The sequence below is a fragment of the Microtus oregoni genome, unplaced genomic scaffold, assembly GCF_018167655.1.
Source record: "Microtus oregoni isolate MIOR12 unplaced genomic scaffold, Mior012 000054F_ref0000373, whole genome shotgun sequence".
Lineage (NCBI taxonomy): Eukaryota > Metazoa > Chordata > Mammalia > Rodentia > Cricetidae > Microtus > Microtus oregoni.
The window spans coordinates 10,299,342-10,325,093 of record NW_024543830.1 but is presented as its reverse complement, the minus strand read 5'-3'; the positions used below and the strand labels follow the sequence as shown (position 1 = coordinate 10,325,093).

Sequence of the window (25,752 nt, the reverse complement as noted above, 5' to 3'; positions counted from 1 at the left end):
ATTTCTCAGGCATAGTTATTAAACCTTTAAATAGTATGTATATGTGTGTAGGTATGCCTGCCACAGGATGTGTGTAGAGGTTGGAGTTGGTTCTTTCTTTCTACCATATGGATTCTCAGGATCAAACTCAGGCTGAAAGGTTTGTTAGCAGATACCTTTATTAGCTAAGGTATCAATAACACTGGCTTCATTATAGACATAAATCTTTTTACAGTGTTTGCAGTTTCCAAAGTTGTATGAATTTGTATCCAGTGATTATAGGGCAAAATTTATTAATATTTTCAAAGTTTTAAAAAAGTATTTAAAAAGTCTCTTATTTAAAAATTAAATTTTGTATTCTAGAAAATGATACTGGCTTTTGAGGAACTTCGTGGGCAAGCTGAGAATGCCAGACTGGAAATGCATTTTAAGTGTAGGATTCCTATTTAACTTTTCATGTTGCTTTTCTGCTATTTATGTTTTATTAGATTTTGTTAGTATCTGTATCCTTCAACTAGTTCATATTTCTTGTTATCTTTGCTTTTGTAATCCCCTCTCAAAATCTTGTTGATTGTGGCAGGAAATATATATGTTAACATTTCTTTTGGTTTTAAAACCATCTTTTCTATGAAATATTTATTATGGCTTGTATTTAGTATTTTAGAGTCATAATTTTGCCTTACATATTTTTGGTAAATTTATATATCTATATATCTACATATATATCTAAGATTTGTTATTTTATGTAAGTATAAAGAATAAAATTTTTATGTAAGTGCTTTTATAAGAACTATAGGACTTTAAGCTATAACTTTGAAACTGTATATAGTCATTATTTTAGTAAATAGAACTGGCAGAAGAAAATACCAGTTTTAATACACTAGAAACTTTTGAGGTTTAGTGCAATTTTGAGATAAACAAGAAAGGGTAATCTTTAAATTTTGTTGGTAATGGAAAAGTTATGCAATTGTGTTAAGACAAGGTTTATTTATTCTATTTTTAAAGTAAAGGAAGATCATGAAAAAATCCAACACCTTGAAGAAGAATATAAGAAGGAAGTAAACAACAAGGAAAATGAGGTTTTACAAAATAGTCAACTACTTGTATTCTTTTAAAAAAATTAGTTCATAATTTTTGATTCGTACATAATGTTTATACTCATTTGTGACATACAGTGTGATGTTTTGGTTTATGTCCACATTGAGTAGTGATCATATTAGGTTAATTAGCATACTTACACTTAAATGGTATAATAAGTACATTTAAATTTTAACTACTCTGAGATTAATGCTATATTTTAATATTTACTTTATAAAATACCCACAATATTAAAAACATTGTTTGTTGACATATAAGATCATTTGTATGATACAATTTTAATATATTCAAATATTTAGCCTTTTGCTTAAATGAATTTTCATGATTTAATTATGCATTTATTGGAAAGTCAGCCTTTAGTAATTTTGAATCAATGAATCTAAAATGTTTATGTCAGTTTGCATTGCTGTAAAAATATGAGAAATTTCGTTTAACCAAAAATCCTAATGATCATTGCATTTTGCAATTTTTTTGAAATGTGCTCTCTATAACACCAATGAAAGGAAACTAAAGCATTCTGTTGCTTCTTTCTATTAATATCACATAGTAGAAGACTTGAAATGGTAAGTCTATGTTCTCTAATATTTGCAAGAATGTCAGTTTTAGGTTTATATTGCTGTTTTTCATGCCTTGTGCTTTCTAAATAGAAAGTGATACATTATAAGGGATTCTGGCTGGGCATAGTGGTGTCCTCCTTTAATCCTGATACTTAGGAAGCAAAAGCAGACAGATTTGTGAATTCAAGGCCAGCCTGATCTACTCAGTGAGTTCCAGGACAGCCAGGGCTTCATAGAGAGATCTTGTCTTTAAAAGGGAGAAGGGATCTTCTTTTATTTCCTCCCATCTTCTCTGGCTTTATAAAAGATATCTTGTAATCACAGTTAAGGAGGGTATATAGTTATACAATAATAAAAATATAGAAGTACAGTAAGGATGCATAGAGTTTTATATTGTGATTAAAAGATATTTCAGTTTGTAAGCTATGCTTATGTTGTATGAAAGTTTTTAAACAGTCTTTTTGTATTTTAGTTTTGTTTTTAAACCAGAATTCCAGAAGAAAGAACTCTTCTTAAAAATTAAAATTATGCTTATTTCACAAAATATCAAAATAGAATAAAATGTGAAAAGCATCATTTTGGAATTCTTGGTGCCATATTTGAGCCGTAGATTGTTGATCCATCTTGCTAAGTCATTGGCCTGATAGTCCTATGGATTTGTAAATATCATTGTAAGAAATTTTCAGACATTCTAAATTTGAAATTTAAGATTGTAGATACCTTCCTGGGGATAGAAATATGACAGATGACATTATGGAGCAGAGTTTGACAGGGTAGGAAAGGAAAAGTCAGCTGAATGGACTATTTTTATGCTGATTTTTCCAATCTACCTTTCATACCCTTTCCTTACCTACAATATCCATTTTAGAGATGATCTTTATTATTTTGAGGTGCTGGGACTTGAACTCAGGGTCTTGGGTATGCTAGGTTAGTAAGTGGTCTGCTACTTGGCTCTACCTCAAAACTATCTTTTGAAGTTTGTATGCCTGTGTCATTTGCAAAGCAGGGTTAGTTATCTGATGACATTGGCCATTTTCCATTCCATTCAACTGCTTTCCTTCTTTTTATATTGTGCTTTGGTTTATAGTTGTCTTGTGGCTTTGTAGAGGTAATTTATGTTTGTTATTTCCCTGGCTAATTTTTAAGTGATTTAGAGATAAAAGGAGGGAGGTTGGCTCTTATTTTATTTTATTTTTTTTCTGCTAAATTGCATCTTTAACTTCTGCTGTTTCTTTATATCAGTTGTAGCCATCTGAATACTTTTGGGTATCTTAAACATTTCTCAATAGTTTTCTTCCTAAATCAGCCTGGAACAACCATTTCTCCATATTTGATTGTTTTTTTCTTTCTCCCTTTCTTTTGAGACAGGGTCTTTCTATGTACTGCTAGCTATTCTGGAGCTTGCTGTGTAGACTGGGCTGGCTTTGAACTTCTGTCTGCCAAATGCTGGGATTAAATGTGTGTGTTACCATTCCTTCCTGTCTTGCCTGATTAATTTCTATATATCAAAACTCCTTTAAAGCCTGACTGATTTAGATGTTCCTTTCTTTGCCAGGCTTGGTGGCACATGCCTTTAGTCCCAGCATGTGCGAGGCAGAGAGAAGTGGATCTCTATGAGTTAGAGGCTATAGAGTTTCAGTACTTTAAAGGCCATGTAGTGATAACTCTGTCTCAAAGACAAAACAAAAAACCTTAATATCAATACTGATAAGAGATAGATTCTTTTCTAATTTTGAAAACATTTTTGTTCTGTTACTGATAATGTCCAGGTGTAGTTGTTCGTGTACTGAGTTTTTTAAAGGTGAGGTCTCTCATTTCTGTGTACTTAATACTTACAATTTCTGGTATTCAGTAATATTTATTGAGTGAATGAATTGTATTTCATTGTGTAACTTTCTCTAAAAGTTTGAAATGAGTAGTTTAATATTGAGTATTTTATACAAGTTTACTCATTCATTCAATAAATATTTATTTTTAGGCATGTATTAAATGACATGTATAGATATATAAAGATGGCATATAAAATAATTATGTAAAATAATTAATTATATGTGATAATAAATGCTAAGGTGATAATTTTAACTTTTTACATCTGCAGTGTTTTTTAAAAATTTATTTTAGGTATCACTATTGTTGATCCAGAGTACTGAGAAAGAAAATAAAATGAAAGAGTTAACATTTCTGCTAGAAGAATCCAGAGACAAAGTTAATCAATTAGAGGAAAAAACAAGTAAGAATTTATATAAAAATATAGAAGTGTGTTTAGTAAATTCTTTTGTTCTAAATTTTTTGATTTTTTTCACAATTTTTTTAATGGTATTTTTCTAGTGCTGTAATCTTGATTTGGAACATTTGAACTTTTCTGATTGAGTCATCTTCTCAAGTCCCTGCCGTGACTCAATGAGAATGACCCCCATAGGTCCTATGTTTGAGTACTTGTTTCCCATTTGGTGGAACTGTTTGGGAAAGATTGGCGTGTAAGGCCTTGTTGGAGGAGGTGTGCCACTTGGGGTAGACTTTGAGGTTTCAAAAGCCTGTGGCATTCCCAGTTTGCTCTCTGTGTCTCTGTGCCTGGTGCTTGTGGAACAAGTATTGGGAACCAAGTATTCAAATATATGATTTATGGTGGGCATTCTCATTTAAGCCACCACAGTGAGCTGGGAAGATGACCCAGTCAGTAAAGTACTCGTAACTATTGCTCAGAGACATGCCTGCCTGATGCCATGCTTCCCTTCATATTGGTAATGGACAACAGTTCTCTGCCACAGTAGGCCTCAAATTAAATACTTTTCTTTTATAAGTTGCCTTAGTCATGGTGTTCTATCATGACAATTGAAAAGTAAGACATTTGGTTTTTTAAAGAAGTCAGTTTTCAGGGCTGGAGAGATGACTCAGTGGTTAAGAGCAGTTTTTGCTTTTCCAGAAGACGAGGATTCATTTTCCAGCACAAAATCTTTGATTTTTGGATGTTAGAATATGATATTTTAAGATACTGAGACAGTTTTATAGTTTCTGGAATTTATAAATTAATACCCTTTATTATTTACATCTTAAAGATTCTTAGCAGTAATGTTTTTAGATATTAAGCTGTTCCATTATGTTTATTATAGGAAAGATCTTTCTGTGTAGCCAAGTTTGACTATTGCTTTGCTATGTCAGCTTAGGCTGGGCCTTGAACTTGTGATCCTGTTCCCTTAGTTCTGTGTGAACTGAGGTGTTTTATAGGCATAGACCACCATCTTGAGCCTTATTTGCATTGGTCTGGTTTCCTTTCCTTAATAAAAAGAATGTTTAGCAAAAAACCCCAACACAAAACAAAAAACTTTGGTCATCTAAGAATTCTATCTCTACCATACTCATTTATATTAAAATAGATTTGCTTTAATATTCCTCATTTTGCTTAATATCTTTTGATCTATCTTGTAATTCACTTTTTATTTTAAGTTACTGAATGGTAGGTTTCATTTTAGTATTTAAATATCTTTATTTCATTATACTTTATTTTATTCATTTTGCATCTTCATTGCCCTTCTCTATCTTTCCTTCCCCTCTCTTGCTTATTTCTTTGTATCAAATAGTTTTTTTGCTTTCATGTAATAAAAATCCCATTACATTTCCTCTTTCCCTCCAAGATCTTTTGTTCTCTCTGAATGACCCATATTTCTCTTTCTTTCTATCTCTCTCACACAAATACACACTTATCTAGATTCCATATATGATACAAAGCTTATGAATTTGTCTTTCTGAGTCTGACTCTTAGGTTGTTGGTTACTTTTTACTCTTTAATTTTTGGGGACCCACCACACAGTTCCCAGATAAATACGTGGAGACTTATTCTTTCATATTAATGCCCTGCCTTAGCTTGGCTTGTTGCTAGCCAGCTTTTAAGTTATTTCATCTACCTTTTGCCTTTTTTTTTATCCTTTTCTACTTCTGTATATATTTTCTTTCTTTCTTATTCCATGTCTTGCTATGCTGCTGGGTGGCTGACCCCTTGCTTCATCCTCTCCTCCTTTTCTTTTCTTTTTTTTAAAAAATATTTATTTATTTATTATGTATACAATATTCTGTCTGTGTGTATGCCCACAGGCCAGAGAGGGCACCAGACCCCATTACAGATGGTTGTGAGCCACCATGTGGTTGCTGGGAATTGAACTCAGGACCTTTGGAAGAGCAGGCAATGCTCTTAACCTCTGAGCCATCTCTCCAGCCCTCCTCTCCTCCTTTTCTCGCTCCTTTTTGTTTCTGCTTTTTTCTATCTCTCGGCCTGCCAGCTCCGTCTCTCCTACCTAGCCATGGATCATTCAGCTCTTTATTAGAACAATCAGGTGTTTGAGACAGGCAAAGTAACATGCTTTACAGACTTAAACAATTGCAACATGAACACAAAATGCCTTTGCATCATTAAACAAATATTCCATAGCATAAATGAATGCAACACATCTTCAATTAATATTTCACAATAGACTTATTTCACTTAACATGGATTATGTGATGGATTTCCAGTTCCATTTTCCTGAGAATATGACTTCATTTTTCTTTATGGCTGAAAAACATTTTATTGTGCATATGTACTATATTTTTTTTATTGCGAAAAGAAGAAAAAAAAACATAAACAAAAAACAAGTTTCCACCTCCTCCCAGCCTCCCATTTCCCTTCCCCTCCTCCCACCCTTCTCCCCCTCCTCCCACCCTTCTCCCCCTCCTCCCACCCTTCTCCCCCTCCCCCCACTCCTCTCCCCCTCCCTCTCCAGTCCACAGAGCAGACCGGGTTCCCTGCCCTGTGTTAAGTCCTAGGTCCTCTCCGTCCATATCTAGGAAGGTGAACATCCAAACTGGCTAGGCTCCCACAAAGCCAGCACATTAAGTAGGATCAAAACCCCCTGCCATTGTCCTTGGTGTCTCATCAGCCCTCATTGTTCGCCATGTTCAGAGAGTCCGGTTTTATCCCATGCTTTTTCGGTCACAGTCCAGCTGGCCTTGGTGAGCTCCCCTTAGATCAGCTCCTCTGTCTCAGTGGGTGGATGCACGCCTCGTGGTCCCGAATTCTTTGCTCATGTTCTCCCTCCTTCTGCTCCTCCTTGGGACCTTGGGAGCTCAGTCCAGTGCTCCTGTGTGGGTCACTGTCTCGATCTCTATCCATCACCAGATGAAGATTCTATGATGATATGCAAGATATTCGTCAGTATTGCTTGCCTGTTGAACATCTAGGCTAGTTCGATTTCTTAGCAATTATGAATTGTGTGGAAATATATATGTATGTGTCTTAGAGTCCTTTGAGTATACCTAGTAGTTGTGTCACTGGGTCATACAGTAGTTCTGTTTTTAACATGTAAGGAACCTCCATAGTGGTAGCATTAGTTTACTTTCCGACCAGCAGTGTATGAATTGTTTCTTTCCCCACATCCTCACCATCATTTTTTGGCATCTGCTTTCCTCTTTCCCTTCCTCCCTCCCTTCCTTCTCTCCAGTTCCCCTCCCCTCATTTTGAGAAGGTCTTGTGTATCACATTCTGGCTTAAACTTGCTGTGTAAGGAAAATTGACCTTCAACTCCTAATCCTACTACTTCCATCTCCCAAGTGCGTGGATTACAGGCTTGTACCACCAGGTCTGGTATATTTTTCTGTTTTTTTTTGTATATGATATAAAATGAATTATTTTTAATACTATGTTAATTTTTATTAGCATGCAAAGTAGCAGTTTTCTTTATGGCATTCTTATACCTTTTAGGCTTTGGTTGATCCCCTCTCCTACCTCTCTTCTCTTTTCCCTTTCCTATTATCAAGTATACTCTTCCACCCATTTTTCCCCTTTTCATTTTTATATCATATATGTTCTTTTGTTATTCCTATGTGCTTTTCTTTAAGGCCTCTTTTACTCCTTGTCTTGAGACTCTTTGTAGTTTCTTGATATCTGTTTTCTTGCCGATTGTCACTAAGTGTCTTGTGTTTTGTTTCTCTATTAGATATCCCTCCATTTTCAGTTTCCAAATTATTGCACAAAAGTTTACTTCTTTTATTCTTTCTACCTTTTATAGTTTTGATGTTTCATATTTTTGTCTTCATTTTCATATTGGAATTTTGCTTTGTCAGAATCTACAAATGTTCTCGGGTGAAAAATAGACTTTATGATTAACTCACTTCTTTAGATTCCCATTTTTCTTCATTTTTGCCTTAGTAAATTCTTAATACTTTATCAGGAGTTGAATAGACAACATAACTGAGTTGAATAGACAATATCACAGGCTGGCCTTAAGTTCTATATCTTTCTGTTGAAGCTCAAAAAATCTGGGATTACAGGTATATAACATGCCTGACTTCTTTTATTATTATTAGGTCATGTAACTTCATTTTAGAATTTAAGAAAGATTAATGTATTTTATTTTATGTGTATAAGTGTTTTGTATACATCTGTGTACCATGTGTGTACCTGGTACTCATGGAGGTCAGAAGAGGGCATTGGATCACCTGGAACTGGAGTTATGGATGGTTGTGAGCCACTATGTGATTGCTGGGAATTGAACTCAGGTCCCCTGGATGAACAACATCAAGTGGATGCTTAACTGTTGACCCATCTCTCTGGCCCTTCATTTGTAGAAGTTTTAAAAGAAAAGATGTACTTACCTATCTATCTACCTACCTACCTCCCTAATTTTGTTTTGTGATACAGTCTTGCCATGTAGCCATGGCTGTCTTGGAACTTACCATATAGGACAGACTGGCTTTGACTTTGTGGCAGTCTTGTCTTTGCTTCTGGAGATTAGATGTGTTTGTTACCACATCTGACTTAATTTGAAATATATATATATTTATTTATTTATATATATATATTTTTTCGAGACAGGGTTTCTCTGTAGTTTTTGGTGCCTGTCCTGGAACTAGCTCTATGTAGACCAGGCTGGCCTCAAACTCACAGAGATCTGCCTGCCTCTGCCTCCTGAGTGCTGGGATTAAAGGCGTGCACCACCACCATCCAGCTTGAAGTATATTTTTTATAAGAAATTTATTTGCATCATCTGAAAGTCTCAGAGAATTTAAGAGTAGTTTTGGCTTAGAATAGAATAGTATACATTTAGTTTTGATGCATGCCTAAAGGCAGACTTATGATTATGACAATTTGGAATACCATAGTATCTATTTTTAATTAATCTGGTAATAAAGTTTTATATATAATAATTATAATGCTACAGTCACTAGTCATCCATCATACTCTTATTCTTCAGTTCTTTTTTTTCCTTTACAGTTCTTGGAGCAATTGTAGTTTGGAGTTATTAGTTCTAAGTTAACTTTTGTTACAGATTTTTACCATACCGAGTTTCTTAACATTTTTTTCTTTATAATAACATAGAACAGCATAAAATAACTTTCTCTGTCATCACATCAGATTCAGCAACGTCCAGAGGCAAATTCTGAGCCCAGGCAGCTAGTTATTATCAAGACACACAGAACATGTAAACGCAGACACCCAAGACCAGTCAGAAACAAGCATGGCACCACCGCCTCCACCACATCCAGGAAATGCCTTTTGTTCTAATGGTTTCTTACATGCTACTTTATACTGTAAACTCGTATTTCAGGGTTTTTAAGCTGGTCATCTGACATGGTTTCCCCTGGGAAAGTTCTGTTCGCCTTTTAAACTTCGTTTAAAAGTTCCATCTATTTTGTGTGTATGGATGAAAATGTGTGTGGCCGCATGCTTGTTTCTGACTGGTCTTGGGTGTCTGAGTTTACACGTTCTGTTATTTTATGCTGTTCTATATATTGGAACATGCTTCATAACTGGATCTCTTTGTCCCACAGGGACTGTGAACACTCAAAAGTCTGCCTTATTCTTTTGCTTAGACTAACTGCACGCAATTAGCTCACTTTCAATCAGGCAAATTCAATCTAGACTAAAGGCTTTTTTAAATAGATCATAAGTTTAAAACTTTATAGCTGTGCACAAGGTCAGAGCTGCAGATGTCCAACCAAGCTTGGACACAAAGCACCCTAAGAAAAATATACCAATTCTTTGCTTGCCAAGTCTGTTAACCAAAGACCCATGTCTCAAAGCTTATCTTACTGGACACCCTTACTCCATTCTCTTACCATGGTCTCACTCCTCTAACCTTGGATCCTTGGGTTGCCATGGCAATGGCTCAGCTCTTAATTGCTTACCCTAGGAATGAGCTTTTGACCAATGAGAGGTAACTCTTCTAAAATTTTTATTGCTTTAAGGCTTCTGTAATGAGAAGAGTTTTTAGAATAGAGGAGAAAAGGAGAAGCCAGGAGGAATTAGAAATAGGACAGGAGAATGGACAGGAGAATTATAATTAAGACAGAACAATAAAGAAACTGATTTAAAAAGCGCAGAGTGAGAGATTCTTTGGCTCTTAGATATCCCAAGTTCTTCTCTGGCTACTGTTTCCCTTCTGAACCCTGAGAGGACCTTAGGGCTGGACCCCAAAAGGACCTCGTCAACCTTATCTTGTGTTATAATAAGAAAAAAAATCCTTTCCTTCAAAACCTTGAAGACTTCAAACTATATCTTTGAAGACTACCTGATCTTGGGTTTTTGCATGCTCCCTATTAGTTGTGATATTTGTGAACACATAGAGCTTTAGTATCCTCCACAATAGACAAAATGCTTTTTATTTTCAAACCTTTTTTTTTTTTTTGCGAAGGATCATGGGATAACTGAGTTACTCAGTTATTTTTAGATATGAGCTTGCCAAATTGCCTAGGTTTTCTTCCAACTTCTAATCCTTCTGCCTCAGCTTCCCAAGTACCTGGTATTACAGACTTGCATTCATTATACCTGACTCTAAAACATTTTGTAATGAAATAGGACATGATCTGTATAAGCCACTTGACTCCTTGACAGTAGTGTACAAACAAAAATAATAGTCTATTAATCTTCTTGTTAAAACTGGGTTATATGTCTTTTTTATTCTATTGTAATTGTAAATGTGGATACTGAAAAAGGTTAAAAATGTTCATTTTTGAGGTTTTGAGGAAAATAATCTTAACAAATTTAGTGTGTATATTTAATTGTTCTTATTTTGTACTATTTTCTAGTAGAGGAAAAGGAATAATTGCTATAGCAATTAGTTTCCTTGAAAGCCATTTTCTGTCAAATAATGCCTATCTATAATTTATCTTTTAGAATTACAAGATGAAAACTTAAAAGAATTAAATGAAAAGAAGAGTCATTTAGCATCAGAACTTGAAGATATTAAAATGTCATTGCAAAGAAGTATGGTATGATTTAAAAACTAACTAGTGTATGTCACACAATCATTTAACAAATTTTTATTGGATATGACTAAAATGTATAACCACTCAGAAATTCAATAGAAAAGACCCAATCCTACCCTATAAATGCTTCTAATAAAAGGCATTGGTTAAAAATACCTAAGTACTAATAGCAAGACTCAGGCTAATAAATTGTCACAACACTTCTATAAGAAGCGGACAGTGAGGACTACTGAGAACTCAAGAACAATGGCAATGGGTTTTTGATCCTACTGCACGTACTGGCTTTGTGGGAGCCCAGGCAGTTTGGATGCTCACCTTACTAGACCTGAATGGAGGTGGGTGGTCCTTGGACTTCCCACAGGGCAGGGAACCCTGATTGCTCTTTGGGCTGACGAGGGAGGGGGACTTGAATAGGGGAGGGGGAGGGAAATGGGAGGCGGTGGCAGGGAAGAGATAGAAATCTTTAATAAATAAATAAATTAAAAAAAAAAAGAGAGAATGGAGAGTATGGGCTAACCTGTCTGGGAAAACTCTGTGGAGGGATCAGAACTATTGATAATGGTGAGTAAAATATGATAGTGGGTGGGTTAGTCCAAGGAGGGACAGTGGAAAGGAGGGCAAGAAGGCAAACCAATTTATAGAAGCAGATAACTTAAAGCCTTTTTAGGCCTTTGCATTATTCTTTCTGTTTTGTGCTTTATTTCACTTAGAGCGCTCAGAAGGCTTTAGAAGAGGATTTGCAGATAGCAACAAAAACAATTTATCAGTTCACTGAAGAAAAAGAAGCTCAAATGGAAGAATTTAATAAAGCTAAAACTGATCACTCATTTGTGGTTACTGAACTTAAAGCTACTATATGCAACTTGGAGGAATTATTGAGAACAGAACAGCAAAGGTGAAATATTTCTTATTTTAAACAAATAAGTAAAGACATAAAAGTGATTTAATATTAAGTACTATTTAAAGTCAGGCATTTTCTGGAATAGTTCCCATGCATGCTTTACAGTGGGGTCAAGTATAGATAAGTCCTTAAGTGTTGGTAGAGTGATAGGACATATTTACTAATACTGTGGGTCAGTAGTTCTCAACCTTCCTAATGCTGTCATCCTTTAATACAGTTTGGCATGTTCTGGTGACCTCAACCATAAAGTTATTTTTGTTGCTACTTCATAACTATAATTTTGCTACTGTTATGAATTATAATAATAATTATTTAGGAGTTAGAGGGTTTTCAAAGTGGTTGTGACTCACAGGTTGAGAAACCCTGCATGTAGATTAGCCTCATAGAAATAATGTCCAGATTGAAAATTTTCTTTTTACTGGCGGCTGTAACCTTACTTGCAATGTATAAATTTAGTAACTATCTTTGGATAGAGCAAATATTATTTCATATGATATAAATTACTCATTTGCTTTAAATACTAAATAGTATTTCATTTAAAATTAGAATATTAGCAACTCTTCTTCGTTTTATGCAATTTTTATATAAAAGTATGTTGAGCCTAAGTAATTATTTTTGTCCTGTTAGCACAATGCTTAGACTTGGCACAGCAGAGGGATGAATTTCTCTACCAATTTATATCTTAGGTCTACTTAAATTTTCTTTGCTACTGTACATAGTGAATAGAAAATGTAGCTTTTTTTTTTTTAACTCTTCTGTTATATATTTCTGATTAACCTTCAAGGCAATTTTCAAATAGTAAAATTGTGAATTGCTATAGACTTATCATTTCCAATTACTTTAATAAATTTCTTTATTTACTATATTAATTTTAAAAATATTTTATGTATGTGGGTTGATTTGCCTACATGTATGTTATAAACAGTTCTGAACCCATATGAGGGTACAGAGAATCAAACTCTGGTTCTCTGAAAGAGCAGTCAGTGCTCTTAAAACATTGAGCTATCTTTCCAGCCCCTAATTTACTACATTTATTTATTTGTGTATGTATGTATGTATACATATATATGTATATGTGTGTGTGTGTATGTGTGTATATGCCTGTGTGTGGAGATCAGAGGACAACATGTAGGGGTAGGTGCTCTCCTAGGCATTGAATGTAGGTTGTTAGGCTTGGTAGAAAGCCCACATTATCTGTTGAGTCATCTCACTAACCTAGCAGTTACCTTAGTTTTGTGGTTAGAGAAACAGAAGATCAGAGAAACCAATAAAACAATACATGTTAGCCGGGCGATGGTGGCGCATGCCTTTAATCCCAGCACTCAGGAGGCAGAGGCAGGCGGACCTCTGTGAGTTCAAGACCAGTCTGGTCTACAGAGCTAGTCCCAGGACAGGCTCCAGAGCCACAGAGAAACCCTGTCTCGAAAAACCAAAAAAAACAAAAAAACAATACATGTTCTTTTATTTGTATTTTTAAAGGAAGAATCTATTATAGTAAATATATATTTAATATAATTACATATCCACCAATGCATAAGTTTGATTATCATCAATAGTTAAGATAACTTTTAAAAATTTTGTTTTTGTTTTTTGAGACAGATTTTCTCTGTGTAGCCCTGGCTGTCCTGGAACTCTAGACCAACCTGGTCTTGAACTCAGAGATCCACTTGTCTCTGCCTCCCAAGTGGTGGGATTAAAGACATGTGCCACTACCAATCTACATTTAAGATACAAATTATCAGCCTTAAGGTTTTAGATAGATACACTTATTATACAATTAAGTATTTATTATAATTTATATGTTAAGTTGTTTTATGCAGAATAATACTTAATAATGTCCAATAACTGAATAAATCTATGTTAGATGTATCAGTTGTTGCATTGTGCCAGTTTTGTTATTAGATGAGTTCTGACTAAATAATAATTCGATCTTTAAAATAATATATCTCATAAGATTGGAAAAAAATGAAGATCAACTGAAACTACTTATCATGGAGCTTCAGAAGAAATCAAGTGAACTGGGTAAGATTTAGACAATAATGTACTTTGATAACATTAATAACTAATTATAAAAACAAAATTGGGGTTTTTTGTTAAATTTGTTAAGCTGTTAACAAGCAGCTGAAAGCACTTAACTGCTCTTGCAGAGGACCTAGATATGCTTGCCCCATACGATGTTCATAATTGTAAGACAAAATATTCCTGCATATAAAATAAAAATAAATATAAAAATTAGGGGAAAGTTATAATTAGGGGAAATTATAATTGAATATAGGATATTTAAATTTTAAGAAAACTTAAATTTATATAGTTTATCTATGTCTAGAAACCTGAGATATTTGTATTCTCCTTACTTTAGGATTCAAAGGCCTGAATACTCCTTAGGGAAATGTCTTACATTTCAATTGAAGAAACAGCTTTTGAGGCAGGATCATACTTCATAGTTCAAACTCTTCTTGCATTCTTGATCCTTTTGCCCCAGCCTCATGAATACTAGGGTTACAGGAATGTACCACTGCCTGGATTTGTTTATTTATTTGTTTGTTTTTTGATAGTCTTGCTATGTAGCTCCAACTGGCCTAGCATTCTCTATGTAGACCGGCTAGTCTTGAACTTGCAGCAGTCTTCCTGCCTCTGCCTCTCTAATGCTGGGATTACAAGTCTGTATAATCACACCTGGCTCATGTCTGGATTTTGTAGACTTCATTTCTTAGTAGTATTTGGTTATGAAATATTTTTAGGAAAACAATAATTCTATATTATTATATAGTATCATTGATATTCAACAATTTATACTGACAAAGCAATTCTATAATTTTGTGAATTTATATAGTTGTAAGTCTACGTTTCATATTTTTTAGCCTCTCTGCAAATGTAGTTAAAAGGAAAAAACCAAGTTTTTTCAATTTCAATTAAAAAGTATTTTTAATAGATTAATATTCCTGAATTTGTCTAGATTATTTTTATAATTTTCAATAAAGCTTACTATTAGTTTGAATGTTTGTATTATTAGTTGAATTACTTCTACAATTAAAATAATTACAAGTAATATTGACTAGTAATTTGAAATAGTTGACATTTCATAAGTAGTTCATTTCTTTGGTTGAGTCCCTTTCTAAACAGTATTTTTTTAAGCATGTATTAATTATACATGATATTTTCATACGTTGTAGGTTTTGATCGTATTTACCTTTGCTCGTGCCCTTCCTGTACTTGATAATCTTTTTTAAAAAAATATTTATTTATTGTGTATACAATATTCTGTTTGTGTGTATGCCTGCAGGCCAGAAGAGGGCACCAGACCCCTTTACAGATGGTTGTGAGCCACCATGTGGTTGCTGGGAATTGAATTTAGGACATTTGGAAGAGCAGGCAATGCTCTTAACCTCTGAGCCATCTCTCCAGCCCCATTGATAATCTTTTTATTCTTCCCAACTAGACCTGTTTCTAGTTTCATGATGTGTGTGTGTGTGTGTGTGTGTGTGTGTGAGAGAGAGAGAGAGAGAGAGAGAGAGACAGAGAGACAGAGAGACATAGTTTCACTATAGTGTTCATAGAAGTGTAGGTGTGACAGTGTGTTTACTAGAGCACGAGTACCTTTTCAGTGTTTACACCACTGACAAAAATACCTATCCTATCCTATCAGGTTTGGTTGAAATTTTTAACCATATTTATGCTTTTCCTTTTGCAATGCTTAATTTTCCACTGTAGATTAATGTTTGATTATTCCAACATTGTAATGTCCAAATAATTTTATTCATAATTTTGCTTCATAGCATAATTGTTTGATGGTGGCACATACCTTTAAATCCCCAGCACTTGAGAGGCAGGGGCAGGTGAACCTCTGTAAGTTCAGAAGCAGCCTGATATACATTGTAAGTTCCAGGACAGCTAGAGCTATGTAGAGAGACCCTGTCAAAAAAGACCGACCAACCAACCAACCAACCAACCAACCAAAACCCAAATATAAAGATTAAAGACAATTTTTTTTATCTAGTTCAAAAATTCCTTCAGAACATGAAATTATTTTTGAATCATTACACTTACCTACTTGCCTTAGAATTGTTGAATGTTGTAGATTAAGGAATAATTTTAGTACTTAAAGTATCTTTAATGCTTATTTATAGTGATCCAGTTTACCAATAAGTGACTATTACATTATAATTTCAATATTTCTCATACCAGAGTAGTATTATGAGAAGTTTGGATAAGGAATTTGAGAATTGTGAAACAGCACTTTGTGTTTTGTGGGAATTGAAAGTAAAAAACCATGTTCTTGAGAAATCTTGAGAGGAAGGTTAAACACATATAACCATTAGGGTAATAGTATCCAGAATGAAGAGTGAGCAAAATTATGGTAGAGTAAGAAATGAAAATATAAGAACTATTTTTGTTATATTTATGGTGAACAATATAATACATACTTATATTACAGTTTTATATAAAATATAAATACATATTTATATTTTTACATATCTATATATTTGAGGTAAATGCCCAGATTTCTTATTGAATGTTAATACCAAAAGGAAGCAACAGAGTTAGGAAAGGCATTATTGAAGAGTTAGATGTTAAGAATAAAATTTAAAATATAGAGAGGTTTTGGATATTTGTAGAGGATGATAGATTGTTGAAAATCTATGTATGAGAGTGAAAATTAAAAATTACTTAAGGACTCCACATTATTATATTTTTGGGTTAATAATATAGTCTTCAAAGCCAGAAATCTTTGCAAATAGTCTGCATTTTTCTTCTTTCTTTAGTTCATCTTTTTTTTTAGTTCATTTTTTTTGGTAATCTTCATTTTATATATATATATATATATATATATATAATTTCTTTATTTCTTCTTGTCTCTTTTTTCTAATTATATGGAATTGAGGTAAGATAGTAGAGTCATGTTCAGATCATTGTCTTAAACTAGTCCTCAAATTAAAAAATAAGGTATCTCTTATGTAAAATGAAACTTTCATGTTAAATAAGCTTTGCATGTGACAAGTTTCTCCTTTAGCGTCTATATTGACATTTCATGTTTTATTGATCTGTGGGAAGCTATTGCAAGTATTTTCTAAACAAAGAGAAATCTGAGAAACATTCAGTAGTTCTATTATATTTCCAACAATTAAAACTCTTTAACAATGAACAAAAATAATATGTCAGATACAGTTTTTGTGACAGCTGGAAATTACTAGGAGACTGTAGGAAGTTAAAAATGTAAAAAGTTTCTTTTCCCTCTAGTCTTCCACTTAAGTCCACTATGGTATACAGTACTCTAAAATCCTTGCTTATAGCAAAAGGACCAGTACAGATCATTTAAAAGGAATATGATTTCAGCTAGGCAGTGGTGGTGCATGCCTTTAAATTCCAGCACTCGGGAGGCAGAGGCACCAGATCTCTGTGAGTTCGAGGCCAGCATGGTCTACAGAGCAAGTTCCCGGACTTGCTTGGCTCCATACACACAGAGAAACCCTGTCTCAAAAAAAAAAAAAAAAAAAAAAAAAAAAAAAAAAAAAAAAAAAAGAAAGAAAGAAAGAAGGAAAACTAAAGAAAAAAAGTAGGAAGGTTGTGCTGAAAGGTTGTTTTAAAATTAATATTGTATTCACAGAAGTAGAGGCAAGCACTGTAAAGCAATATTTTTCTGGTAGTAAGGATGTAAAAGCAACAAAATAGGAGTAGGAATTAAAGAGGAAATATGAATAATTCAAGGTCTTGGTAATTGAAGGGGGAAAAACAGTAGAGAGTGTTTCATAGTATCAAATATGACCCAGCCACACAATGAATAAGACTGAGAATGGCATCACAAAGTGCTTATTGTTGGTTTTCAAGATCATAATTTTATTAACATCATGGAGAAAGTTATTAGTTTTACATGGAGTCAAAGAAATATGTAGTTAGCAAGCAGGAATTTGAAAAATAACATGAATAATCAGTAGCTTGAGACAATAGAGAGGTTAATCAGATGTCTTTGTTTTTATACTCATATGGGGTGCTTGTGGGATAGGAGAAAATAAGGATTTCTCTGCTCGGACTTGGTATGTTTTGGAGCAGATAAAGTCACAGAACAAGTGGATATGTTGAAGTTCAAAGAACAGTGGTCAGAACTAGCTTGAGCGAAGAAAAGTTCTTTTAAATTTGAAGAGAAGCCAAACTGATTCAAAGAGTAATGAGTTGAAAGTAAAGGTACACCCTGGTACCAATCCAAGTTATTTTATGTAGATACATTGCTTATTTTACTTCACGAATGTTGGATTCATTTGTCTATAAATTAACCTAGAAAGATGACTGTTAGTATTTATCCATTATTACTTTTGCATAGTTGGTTTAGACTCCCTGTAACTTTCATTAACCTATCTCTTTTTTAGGGGTGTGTGTGTTTATTTAGCAGCATAGTAGTTTCTAGGTCCTATATTCAGTCTATTCATTGGTTCTTGGCCCAATAATGTTGCCATATATGGATTGAATCTTCTTTTCAAATGGCATTATTCTTATTTCTTCTCTTTCCTACCTTCTAATCCAGTGATTAACACATTTTATTTTGTTTATCTTAGATGAGATGACTAAATCTAAAAATGACAAAGAAATGGAACTGGAAGAATTGAAAATAGTATTGGTAGGTATATATTCTTTCTTATTAATATTTAGCAATTACTTTAAAAGTAATTTTGAAATTGCTGGCCTAGATTTTAAAACTAAATATTTCATACCAAATTTTCTGCTAAAATATAAAAATTTTGTATTTGTTTTTGAATAAAGCTTCAATCTTACCTGTATCTATTTTTATAGGTTTTTATTAACGATCATGACCAGAATGTTTGTATTATTTAAACATGTTGCTATCATACTTAAAATAAGAGCAAATATGCTTATTATTCTACGCTAGAAAGATCTAGTGAACAGTGGACACACACATGTCTTATCCTAGACCTTACTGAAATTGTTTTCAGTTTTTCTTTTTTCAGTTGATACTGGCTATGGGTTTGTTAAATATAGGTTTGCTACACTAAGGTATTATTTTTCTATACCTAATTTATTCAGAGATGTTATCATGAATGGATGTTTAATTTTATTAAAGGCCTTTTCTGTGTCTATTGAAATGATCATGTGATTTTTATCCTTGATTCTTTTTATGTGCCTATATTACTTTTATTGATTTGCATATATTGAACCATTCTTGCATTCCTGGAATGAAACCAAGTTGATTATGGTGAATGATCTTCTTAATATGGTATGAATTTGATTTGCTAGTGTTTTACTGACGTTTTGAACTTATTAAATATATTGGTCTATAGTATCTTTTTGTTGTCTCCTTTTCACGTCTTGGTAATAGGATAATATTGGATTTATAAAATGTTTGTAGACTGCTTAGAAGAATGTATATTTAATAACCATTGGGTGGGATATTCTGTAAATATATATTAACAGTTGTTGGGGGAGGCTGCTTGTGCATTTTCCAGCCTCCTGAAATAATCACACAGAAATCTGTATTAATTGCAATACTGTTTGGCCAATAGCTTAAGCAAATTTCTGGCTAATTTTTATATTTTAAATTAACCCATTTCTATTAATTTGTGTATCACCATGAGGTTATGGCCTACTGGCAAAGTCTCAGGGGGCTTCAGTGAAGAAGGCCTCTGTCCCCAGTGGCAGCTATGTGGCTTCTCACTCACTCTGCCTTCTTTCTCCCAACATTCATTTTAGTTTTCTGGCTTATCTTTATTCTGCTAAGCCACTGGCTGAAACAGATTTATTCATTAACCAATAAAAACAACACATAGACAGGACTTCCATACCATTTTCCCTTTTCTGTTTAAATAAAAAGGAAGGTTTTAACTTTAACATAGTAAAATTATATATAACAAAACAGGTATCAAGCAAGAATTACAGTTACAATATTTATATCTACTTTATCTTTTATTATAGCTAAGGAAAACTATATTTTTCAACTGCATCAAAGACTGCAAAAGGAAATATTACCTAAGTAAACAGGAAGTGCATTATAAGCAACTTCCAAAACTCTAGAATTGACAGAGACATCTCACTGCCTGGACAGTCTCCCAAAGTTCTCCTGTAACATTGGGGCATTCATCTTCAGCCTACAGGCCCATAGTATCTGGCAGACTTTTCCATGAAGCAGGAAATTTCAAAGATAGTTCCATCTATATTGACAGTTTGTCAGTCACAGTCTTCTGTGTCCTGCAGAATGTCTAGCAGACTCTTTCATGAAGCAGGAACCCTTAAGGATTGTCTCATCTTCTTTAGACAAATTCAGTAGTCATTTTCCTGTGGGTCCTGAATGTTCAGTTTATACAGCATAACATCAAACAGTCCAGGCAAGAGCAGTTTCTTGCCCAAATGGCTAACAAATTCCATAAGGAGCTTTTTCAATGCCCATCATCCTCTTGAAGTAGATTGGTGCTGCCAGAAACAGATGTGTCTCATTGTCATAAAAAGTCTTAAGCTTTTTTTTAATTTATTTTTTTATTTTTTATTTTTTTTAAGTCTTAAGCTTTTAAAACATTTTAAGTGCCATATTCTGTAAGTCTTTGAAAGGTTTGAAGAGTATCTAACTGAAATATATCTCTATATATCTAGAAAACCTAACTAACATGACTACAAGCTTAATTATTATAGATGACTATTAACCTGTATTTCTTAATTTTATATTACATTTTAAAATGTGTTGCACAAACACAATACCTTAATCAAGAGCAGAAATATATATTCACAGTAAAACAAAATTGACCTTAAATTTGTATCAACAGACCAGGATCCATACCAATGCAAAGTATTCCTCTTTATAGCATAGCCCTCTTTAAATGTAAACAAACATTTATAAACAATATTTGAGAATTTGGGTGTAGTTCTTTCCAAACTGATTTCTGCTTTTTGTTGGGTGAAGTCATTTTTGGGGGCATTCACAGTGACCTTTGGGGGGGTCTTAGTCCATAAAACCACATTAGTCTGGAAGGATTCCACAGGTTCTCATGCTTTGTGGAAACAAAAGAAGAACCCTTTCTCCAAAGCAACACATCCTTAGATCCAAATTTCGGAGTCAAGATACCTCTAAAACATATATGTTGATTTAACTTAGTAGTCTGTACAGTGAAATGTTTCTCTGTACTTATCCCATTCACAGTCAAAAAATTCAAAGAAAACAATAATATACATAATCTAGACTCTGTATTTTACATCTTTATGTGGCTTATTTTTTTTATTCCTTTTACTCTATGACTGTCTGTACTCTGTCTCTTTAAAGACCTTGTTTTATTTTTTAAAATGATTTACTTCTTTTTTATAACTCTCTATACTCTTTCCCAAGCTTACGTACTTTTATTCAACACTGTGACCCATTTAGAGGTCTTTTCTTTAAATCAGAATCTCTCTTATTGTATATCTGTAGTTATTTTCTGACAAGAAACCATCTTTCTTTTTTTTAAATCCTAAGTGGGCATGGCTAGGGCCAAGATGGCCCTGCCTGGTTGCTGTGTCCAGTTCAACATGGCAGAGGCATGTTCACTGCCTCTGGGAGCCATTCTTTTTGCTCCAGATCCAGAGTCAGGTCACAGCAAGTCTGTGTTACCATTAAGCAAGTTGTAGCACTCTGCTCAAAGACCCCATTTAAATGCTCAGTAGCCAGACCTCCTGAAAGTGTCAGAGCCGTTTATGTTGATTAGCCAGGAAGCCTTCTTAAAGGAGCCATGCAGTTTTTGCTGTTATTGCTGAGTCAAAAGCCTTCTCTTTAAAGAATCGTGCCTCTGCTTGCTTCTAGCAAACAGAGCCCACCCGAGAAAATGCTGCTACCAAAAAGCCATGCTTAACTCTGTTTTATTTTGTGTGTGTGTGTTGTGTGTGTCAATGTCTAGGATTCCTTTCCAAGCCTTTTCAGGTTTTACGAGGATTACTCAGCCCCATGTTGGGTGCCAGTTTGTTGTGGGAGACCATGTGTTCGTTCCCAGCTTCTCAGACCTCGAAATAGTCCCATAGAAATCTGTATTAATTGCAGTACTGTTTGGCCAATAGCTGAAGTGTATTTTTGGCTAGTTTTTATATCTTAAATTAACCCATTTCTACTAATCTGTGTATCACCATGAGGTAGTGGCCTACTGGCAAAGTCTCAGCAGGCTCCAGCAAAAGTGTCCATCCCCCGTGTCAGCTACATGGCTTCTCACTCATTTCGCCTTTTTTCTCCCAGCATTTAGTTTAGTTTTCCCGCCTAGCCTTCTATTCTGCTAAGCCACTGGCTGAAACAGGTTTATTCATTAACTAATAAAAGCAACAGAAGGACTTTCCATACCAAACATTTGATCTATAATGTAGTTAATTATGAAGTTCTCTTTCTTTTTTTGGTCTGGATAATATATTTACTCATGGAATTGAGTGTTACATTCACTTATTATTACTTTATTTTGGCCTGTCTGTCCATTTGTGTGTAGTATATTTTGTTTTATGAAATTGGGCACACCAATGTTTGCTGCATACTAATTTCTAATCATTATATCTTATTGGATTGTCACCTTTATTTGTAGTGATTTAGTTCTTCTGATTTGTTTTGGCTTAATGTCTGCTTTTTCAGATACTAGTATAGTTCTCCCAGCTTGTTTTCAGTTTCTACTTGCTTATTTTGTCAACTTATGCCTTTTCACATTTACCTTTTCCAGTTAAGTATGCTTCTTGCAGAGAAAAATTGGAAATTATTTTTTGATTCAATTTTTAAGTCCACGTTTTTTCCACAAAATGGGTATAAACAGAAGACATTTTGATAACAAAAAAATAGTAACTTTCCTACTTGGGCCAATGATATCCTTAGTCATGGGCTTTTCTTTATATTTATTTTATTTTGGTTTGTTGAGACATGGTTTTTCTGTATAACTTTGGTGTCTGTACTGGAATTAGCTCTTGTAGACCAGGCTGGCCTTGAATTCACAGAGTCCACCTGCCTCTGCCTCCCGAATGCTGAGATTAAAGGCATGTGCCACCACTGTCCAATTTAGTCATAGGTTTTACATGAGGTTTACTTACCAGGCATGAAATCCTTCCTTGGAGCAGGCCTCCTACTCAATCAGAAAGTGGTTGGTTATCCCCATAACAGTTGTGCCACACTATTGTACCTGTAGACACATCTTAGTAGGCAAGTCAGTCAGTATTTTAGTAAACAGGATTCAACACTGGGAGAGACTATTAATCTCTTTTTTTAACACGGGAACTGTTTAACTAACACATGAATGAGCAGTCTTTTTCTACAAATTAATTAATTAGTTAATTAATTAATTTATTATTTATTAAGCTTCTCTATGTAACAGCCCTGGCTGTCCTGGTCCTCACTTTGTAGACCAGGCTGGCCTTAATCTACCTGCCTCTGTCTCTCAAGCGCTGGGATTAAAGGCATATGCCACCACACCCATCTTTGTTTTCTCTGCCTAAGCAATTTTAACCAAGGAAATATACTATAGTTCCTTCTATTGGGAAGTTTAGTAATTTTCAATATGTTTATACATATTTAACAGTCATGCTTTTTTCCTACTGTTTTTAAACAGGTAGAAGACCAAAAACTTTTAGATGAAAAGAAACAAGTTGAGAAGCTTGCTGAAGAATTACAAGGGAAAGTACAAGAACTAACTCTCCTTTTGCAAACCAGAGAGGTTTGTTAAGGATATGTTTGTTTCCAATGTTTTGTTAAGAGAATATAGATTTATAAAGCAGATTATGACATAGCTATTTGCTTTGTAAAGGATTTCTTCACAAATTTCTTTTTAAAAGTATGTGTTCTTGTTATATTTAACATGCTAATGACAGTTTTAAAATAGGGAACCTTTATATTGTAATGTGAGAGAAAAAAGGTCAATACTTAAGAATCCAGTTTATGTATGTTATGGTTTATGATAATTCTGTTTCTTGATGTCTTTAGTATTTCTTGATACATTTAATTTTTAGCTCTATTAAATGCTGGATTCTTACAGTATTTTTATAATGCTTATATTTAAACTTAATCTTTAAATTTAAAGTATATTTGTAGACCTGTAAAAGAATTGGAACTTTTTAGAATAGTAAGAACACCTTAGTCTATAAGACACTTCCTGACTTCACTACTATGTTTCCCTTACTAATATAAAATTTTAGGCTAGGTGTAGTGTCACATTCCTTTATTCCTAGTGTTCCATAGGTAGAGGCAGGCAGATCTCTGTGAGTTTGAGACTAACTAGCCTGGTATGAATAGAGTTCCAGGCTAGCCAGGGATATATGGTGAGAGTCTTCTCAGAAAAATAAACAAACAGACAAATTAACAATAAGCAAAACGAATAAAATTTTAAATGGAATTAATTACTTAGTAGATTAAAATGAATAAAATTTTCTGTCTGAGCTTTAGGCTATCACAGTAGAGTTTACTTGTATTGAATTTGTTATTGCTAATTTTAAAAACTAAAATGATTGTCATATTATATACTTAAATTTAAAATATTTAGCTGGACATGGTATTTGTATCTATCTATAACCCTAGTACTTTGGCAGAAGAGGTAGGAGAACCAAGAATTCAAGGTCTCTGGGCAGTGGCGTACACATTTAATCCCAGCACACTGGTGGTAGAGGCAGATGGATCTCTCTGATTTGGAGGCCAGCCTGGCCTACAAAGTGAGTTTCAGGACAGCTAGGGCTATACAGAGAAACCCCATCTCAAAACAAAATCAAACAAACAAAAATTTAAGGTCAACCTCATTTATAGATTGAGTTCAAGACCAACCTGCACTGAATAAGACTGTATCATAAATATTTTTTTAATATCCTGACAAATTTTTCCTAAATATATTACTTGATTACTTTGAGCAACCATCTCCTTTTTGATTATTTATTTATTTAGAGACAGTGTCTTACTTTATATCTCTGGCTTTTCTGGAACTCACTACGTAGACCAGGTCTCTGCCTCTAAGTGCTGGGATTGTGTCACCATGCCCAGCCTAATTATATCTTTTATATGGAAAAAATCTGGTACAACATTTGTCATAAATATATATATTTATTTTGCAGAAAGAGGTCCATGATTTGGAAGTAGAATTAACTGTCACTAAAACAAGTGATCAGTATTATTCAAAACAGGTTGAAGAACTAAAAACTAAGCTGGAAGAAGAGAAGTATGTTTTTCACTTATCTATGTACAGTTTAATTCCTAAACTTTATAATAAAAATAGTTTCCTATTTATATCAGTGGATTTGAAATTAGTTTTATTCCTAAAGATAAAAATGAAAGCCAGGCATGGCAGTGCACAAATGTAATCTTAGCACTCTGGAAACTAAAGCAAGAAAATTATGAATTCGAGGTCTGGGCTTTGTCGTGAGATCTTGTGTCAGAAAAGAAATGGTTTACTTATTTTATTGCTAAGAAAGTTTATATCATTATATAAAAGACTAATAACAAAGTTAAATCACTTTATATCAGCATTTAGTTATCTCTTGGTATTTAGAAGTTTGGTTTCATAAACTCCGAAGATACACAAATCTGAAGCTAGTCAAGTCCTATATGCAATCAGCAGAATATTTGCATATAAACTAAGTATAACCTCTTACAGGGGAAGTTTTAACTCTTCTCTATACTACTTGCAGTACTGAATATAATGTAAATGCTATGTAAATTTTTGTTTTACTATGTTCAGAAAATAATGGCAAGGAAGAAGTTTGTATGTTCAATCCAGACATTTTCCTGAATAGTTTAAATTTTGAGTTGGATAAGTCAATTAATGTGGAATTTCTAGATACATAGGATCCGACATTAATTTGTGGGAGGTATTTTTCATATAAAGGAAATTATTTGTGGTTCTTTTTTTATTTTGATAAATTGTTTTCATAAGTTCATGTTGATAAAATTCAATATATAAATTTATCTCTAATATTGTCTAAATAAAGTATCTAATGGAGTGATTTCAGCAAATTTAATTTGTTAATAATTATCACCAAGAAAGAAGTAAATTCAAATGCCTGTTGGTGGTAAAC

At 33.7% G+C, this 25,752-nt stretch overlaps 1 protein-coding gene across 1 annotated transcript in view; it reads left to right on the top strand.

Annotated features, from left to right (window-relative positions):
• Sycp1 (synaptonemal complex protein 1) overlaps positions 1 to 25,752 on the top strand; it is a 92,729-nt gene that overhangs the window by 23,222 nt on the left and 43,755 nt on the right. The window contains exons 9-17 of the mRNA XM_041638211.1: positions 343 to 412; positions 985 to 1,058; positions 3,756 to 3,864; positions 10,780 to 10,874; positions 11,582 to 11,766; positions 13,727 to 13,794; positions 18,321 to 18,382; positions 23,307 to 23,411; positions 24,793 to 24,896. Of these exons, the coding sequence (XP_041494145.1) occupies positions 343 to 412; positions 985 to 1,058; positions 3,756 to 3,864; positions 10,780 to 10,874; positions 11,582 to 11,766; positions 13,727 to 13,794; positions 18,321 to 18,382; positions 23,307 to 23,411; positions 24,793 to 24,896 (872 nt within the window). The remainder of the gene's footprint in view (positions 1 to 342; positions 413 to 984; positions 1,059 to 3,755; positions 3,865 to 10,779; positions 10,875 to 11,581; positions 11,767 to 13,726; positions 13,795 to 18,320; positions 18,383 to 23,306; positions 23,412 to 24,792; positions 24,897 to 25,752) is intronic.